This window comes from Macadamia integrifolia, unplaced genomic scaffold (assembly GCF_013358625.1).
Source record: "Macadamia integrifolia cultivar HAES 741 unplaced genomic scaffold, SCU_Mint_v3 scaffold1906, whole genome shotgun sequence".
Taxonomy (NCBI): domain Eukaryota; kingdom Viridiplantae; phylum Streptophyta; class Magnoliopsida; order Proteales; family Proteaceae; genus Macadamia; species Macadamia integrifolia.
Window position 1 is genome coordinate 10,129 of NW_024868411.1, and position 5,908 is coordinate 16,036.

Consider the following 5,908-nt stretch of genomic DNA (forward strand, 5'->3'; position numbering starts at 1 on the left):
AAGGTTACATGAATTTCGGCATTTAGTATTCAAAACAAGTACAATATCTAACATTAATGCCTATACATCCTTGTTTCATTATAAGTTTTACGACATATCATTGAATATCATCCAACACCAATTCTAAATTCATACACCACACATGCCCAAAGTCTTATTGAACAATGTGACTAGGCTATGGTATTGTTCATTGTTGTTAACATAGTCAACACACTTTCGAAGTGATATATGTTCAGTTAAAGTTAGGAGTCATCACTGTAGAAATATTTTTCAGCAAATACGTCAGTTTGTAACTCAATTTCAGGGTCCGTGCATTGAATTTGAGTTGAAAGTCATATTACGAGAAATATATGGTCAATTAAATAGACATTATGTTCAAAAATAAAGTCTTAAAAAATGCCATAAAATAGGAACGTGTTTTAAACGTGTTTAGAATGGGAATGCTTGAAGTTTGCTATTTTTTTTCCATATCTTTGGGAAGCATACGGTAAAACATGTTTTAAATAGTAAAAAATAGGAACGTGTTTAAAATATGTTTTTGTTTACAGTGATCATTATCCAATCCAAGATCGGCCAGGTTAAGGGTGTTAGTTTGATATTGATACTGAATATCAATATTTTACATTATAGATATATATATATATATATATATATAGAGAGAGAGAGAGAGAGAGAGAGAGAGACTAGTAAAAGGGCACGTGCAAATGCACATGGCTGAGAGAGAGAAAGATGTATTTCAATCATATATTTTTAGATAGTTTAAGATGACTATTAAATTTCAAATAATGATAACATATTTTTAGACAATCAATGGTAAGAGAGAGGCCTCTCTTTAATGAAATGTCTCTCTCTGTCTCTCTCTCTCAGAGATTTAGTTACAAGCTATCGATGATGGGTTCTTTAGTTTAGGAACCTTGAATGTGGATGAAAACAGCCTTGGAGTCTCTGAAGAGGGAACAACATTGACGGCCTTTCTTTTTAAGCTTTTTCTATAGCCTTGTTTACAACCAGAGAAATCGGGAGTTCAAAAGCTTGTTAACGGTAATGCAATCACAATCACCAATTTCATCATTGTGTATTCAAAAATTATTTTCTTACAAGGTTCATAAAAACAATAATGTAATGCTTTCATGTAAGAGAGCATATCATAAAATTATAAGATCAATTGAACATGATTGAAAGACCTGTAGAACATATTAATTCTTGGTATTAATGGATTGCCTGATAGTCTCAGCTCTTTCTTTCATAGATTCCTTTACTTTGCAATTTGGGATCACTTTGTTATAGATATCCAATGCTGAAGGGATCTCCTTTTAGCCATTTCTTTTTTCAGACAGATCTAGAGGCAATCACATGCATCCAGTAGAAAAAGTTTGTCCATTAGGTATTATTAGAGCATCTAATGTAAGTCCTATGTGCTCCATTGAATCTCCAATTAAACAGTGGTTGTTGGGAACTTGGGACTCAAAGAGAAGTAAGAGTTGGTCGGATTGCATGAAAATAAAATAAGGGATAGAATTGAAGATATCTCTAAATATGAGATCCAACCAACTCTAAAGTGAAACCTGAGTAATTGCAACCCTCAAATACTCAAAATATACAATTTAACAACATCCAGAAACCAAATTGATACCGTAGTCACTATTACTTTTTTACAACCATAACCCTGCCAATCTCATATAAGAAACAGAACTCACGAGGATCACATTATTGAAAGAATTTCTCAACATCTGCAAAAGAAAAACAACAATGTAAACATCAAAACCTAAGAAGCAAAAAATCCTCAAAATAAGAATGAGAGAAGTAACGAATCAAAATCCAACCAATGGTGTGAGCCTTGATTGTCCCAGCATGCCTTCATCTGAAATCCTTGAAGACTTCTTCAACCGATTAAGGATTATGAAGCCCTGAGGTCCTTTTATACCTGAGACAAGTTAGAGGGTTAACCCAACATTAGATACGATAAACCCATAAATGAACGAAGAAAATCGAACATTTAAAAAGTATGGATTAAAAAAAAAAAAAACAAACAAACAAACAAACAAATTTTAGCAGATAAGAAGTACATTATAGGATCAAGGAGCGAAGACGAATACCTTAAATTAAATCAATGGATAGGAAAATAAAAGGCTAAAGAACTGTATAAGAATCCTTACAATAGCTTACCTGGAGCCAAAGGAATAACAGAGAAAGGGAGTTCTTGGAGCTCTCTTAGAGCAGATTGTGGACTTTGGGAGAGAAGACCAAAGAGGAGACACAATTCTCTGATTTTGTTACCTAATAAAGGGGAGAGAAGAGGGAAGATTTTATTTATTAATAAATAAGATAAGAGACATAATAAATACATGGGGGGAGAGAGATTCTATTTCCTAATGAAGGAGAGGGAAGAGTTTCTTTACTAATAAATATTATAAGAGAAAGATTGGGAACGTGTATGAGAGGTGGAGAGAGAGAGAGATAGAGAAATAATGGACGTTGGGTATAGATAGGAACGTGTGTGAGAGAGAGAAAAAAAGATTTCTGATTTTGCTTTTTAATAAAGGGGAGAGAAGAGGGAATATTTTATTTACTAATAAATAAGATACAAAATGTATCCAAAAATTAATAAATACATGGGGGGAGAGAGAGATTATATTTCCTAATGAAGGAGAGGGAATCGTTTCTTTACTAATAAATAGGATAAGAGAAAGATTGGGGGAAAATATTTTGAGCTATTGTTGTAAGAAACAAAAAATTGAGAAATCCTGAGATATTGTAGTTGATTTTTTTGTCTTCTCTATGGTATATATAAGGAAGGATTTCATTCAGTAAAAACCTTTAAAGTCGATGAAAGTTCATTGAAAGATATAGTTTTTATGCAATAAATCCCTCCATAATTTTGTGCCTATTTTTTTTTATCCCTTTAATATGTAATAATTATAATTAATGACACCCCTTTCTCCTCCACGTTTAGAGAGAGTGAGTGAGAGAAAGAGAATTATAGAGAGAAAATACCTCTTTCCTCCACGTTTAGATTTTGTAAGGGATGGAATTAGAGATTTTAGGAGCAGTTTTTTTTTTTTTTTTTTTTTTTTTTTTTTTTTTTTGTGGTATATCACTCTCTATATTTACCCTTTTAATATTTCCATAATTATTTATAATTCTCTCAATGGAGAATCTATTGTGCTCCATGTTTTTTTCAAAGAGGATGAGAGAGAGAGAGAGAGAGAGAGAGAGAGAGAGAGAGATTTAAGGAGGAGTATTATATGCCTTCTTTTAATATTTTTTAATATTTAATTAATTAATATTATAATTAATTATTATTCTCTCCTTTCTCCTACACATTTAGAAAGAGAGAGAGAAATAGAGAATTATGGAGAGTTTATTATTATTAATTTTTTTTTTTGTATATCTCTCTCCATAATTGTTCATTCCATCCACATTCTCCATAATTCTCTCTATTTCTCTCTCCACTCTCCCCCTTTCTCCTCCACGTTTAGAGAGAGAGAGAGAGAGTGTGTGAGAATTATAGAGTTTATTATTATTATTATTATTTATTTCATTTTCCATTTTGAGGGGTGAGAGGATGAGTGGATTTAGGGTTTATAATTATATGTCTTTTTAATACTTAATAATAATTATAATTATATGCCTTTTTAATACTCCACTCTTCCCCTTTTTCCTCCACGTTTAGAGAGAGAGAGAGAGAGAGAGAGAGAGAATTATAGAGTTTATTATTATTATTTGATTTATCTTCCATTTTTAGGGGTGAGAGGATGAGTGGGTTTAGGGTTTATTATTATATGCCTTTTTAATACTCCACACTCTCCCTTTCTCCTCCACGTTTAGAGAGAGAGAGAGAGAGAGAGAGAGAGAGAGAGAGAGAGAATTATAGAGAGTTTATTATGATATTTGTTTCATATTCCATTTTGAGGGGTTTTTGGTCATTTGGGGATATTTTTTCCGGTGTTTTTTGGTCATTTGGGAATTTTTTTTGGTAGATGTAAATGATTTTTTTGTCATTTTGAAAAAGTATACCAAAGACAGGGAGTACATACTTTTATATAGTAATAATATGATATATCGATCCCGAAATCATACCAAAGAAGATTTGATATTTATTAAGACAAGTTGTTCAGTATGTCCCAAATCATATGGAAATATCGTAACTATAATAGTTGTGTACCAAATTACTGACTATACATACGTAAAAGGAAAAAGTATTTACGAAACTATATCAAATACCATACTGATTGTCACCTGTTGCTGCCAAAAATCCGTATGAGCTGACCTGCACAAGCACAGACGGCAGAGGCCCGGAGCTTTGTCCGGGGTTAGTCCTCCGACGCTCAAGTTAGGGATTGGCCGCACAGTTTTTGTATAAGAGTAATGGTGTGGATATTGATGCTTACCTTCTTCCTTCCTCTCGGGCCCTCTTATATAGCTCTTAGGGTTTAGGGTTTTCCCTTTCCTTCCAAGAGTCCTTCTCGAGTCCACCTTCTTCCCTCTTAGAGTTCCACTCGAAGACGTCCTATCCTTTTGGCGGGGAATATTCTCTTCACGCAGGTTACATGGTAGAGTCCTTGTATTCCCTATCTGGTGGGTGACACGTGTCCTGATGGGCGACGCGTGTCCTTACCCTACTGAGCGATCGATTTGGCCGTATCAGGAGCCCCCTTACACCCGCTAGGAGACTCTTCCTGTGGGAGTAACCAATTTTTTCGTAATAATTTTTTTTTTCTTTTTTTTTTTTGTGCCTTCAGCCTTATTCCTTCGGCTTTAGCCTCTGCTTGCGACCGAGGCCTACGGTCAGCCGAGGTAAAGACCTTCAGTCAGCTCGGCCCGGCCTTACACAGGCATCCGATCGAGGTGGTGACCTTTGGTCTGGTTCGCTTGGCCTTGCCCTGAGCCCCCAGCCGAGGTGAAGACCTTCAGCCAGGTCCGTTTGGCTCGGCCTTGCTCTGAGCCCCCAGTTGAGGTGGGGACCTTCGATCAGGTCCGTTCGGCTTTGGCCGAACTCCCAACCGAGGTGAAGACCTTCGGTCAGGTCCGTTCAGCTTTGGCCGAACTCCCAACCGAGAGGGGGACCCTCGGTCAGGTCCATTCGGCTTTGGCCGAACTCCCAACCGAGGGGGGGGACCTTCGGTCAGGTCCGTTTGGATTTGGCCGAACTCCCAACTGAGGTGAAGACCTTCGGTCAGGTCCGCTCGGCTTTGGCCGAACTCCCAACCGAGGTGAAGACCCTCGGTCAGGTCCGTTCGGCTTTGGCCGAACTCCCAATCGAGAGGGGGACCTTCGGTCAGGTCCGTTCAACTTTGGCCGAACTCCCAACCGAGGTGAAGACCTTCGGTCAGGTCCGTTCGGCTTTGGCCGAACTCCCAACCGAGAGGGGGACCTTCGGTCAGGTCCGTTCGGCTTTGGCCGAACTCCCAACTGAGGGGGGGACATTAGGTCGAGTCCGTTCGGCTTTGGCCAAACTCCCAATCGAGGTGAAGACCTTCAGTCAGGTCCGATCGGCTTTGGCCGAACTCCTAACCGAGAGGGGGACCCTCAGTCAGGTCCGTTCGGCTTTGGCCAAACTCCCAACCGAGGTGAAGACCTTCGGTCAGGTCTGTTCGGCTTTGGCCGAACTCCTAACCGAGAGGGGGAGACCTTCGGTCAGGTCTGTTCGGGCGCAAACCTCTAGGGTTCGTACTCTGACGTGGCGGCGCCATTAATGCTCGGGTAGTTGTACCATTTTTCTCCCCATCTATAAAGTGCAGGGGTCCATTTGTGGGGCACCTTTCTTTTTCCTTCGGAGAGCTTACCTTCGGTCTCGATGTTCCTTTCGAAGAGCTCACCCTTGTCTCGATTTCCCTTAGTTTAGCAACACCCAAGAGTAAGTTCATGTCTTGTTCGTCGGGCTACAGTCCATCGTCCTCCGAGAGGA

At 38.5% G+C, this 5,908-nt stretch overlaps 1 protein-coding gene across 1 annotated transcript; it reads right to left on the reverse strand.

Moving 5' to 3' along the window:
* Positions 1-1,602: 1,602 nt before the first annotated feature.
* Positions 1,603-5,693, reverse strand: LOC122065155. The gene is made up of 4 exons (XM_042628960.1): positions 5,660-5,693; positions 2,167-2,277; positions 1,824-1,924; positions 1,603-1,730 (listed from the first exon to the last, which is right to left on the reverse strand). Exons 1-4 carry the CDS (start codon positions 5,691-5,693, stop codon positions 1,653-1,655), a joined length of 324 nt encoding a protein of 107 aa, XP_042484894.1. The 3' UTR covers positions 1,603-1,652.
* Positions 5,694-5,908: the final 215 nt, after the last annotated feature.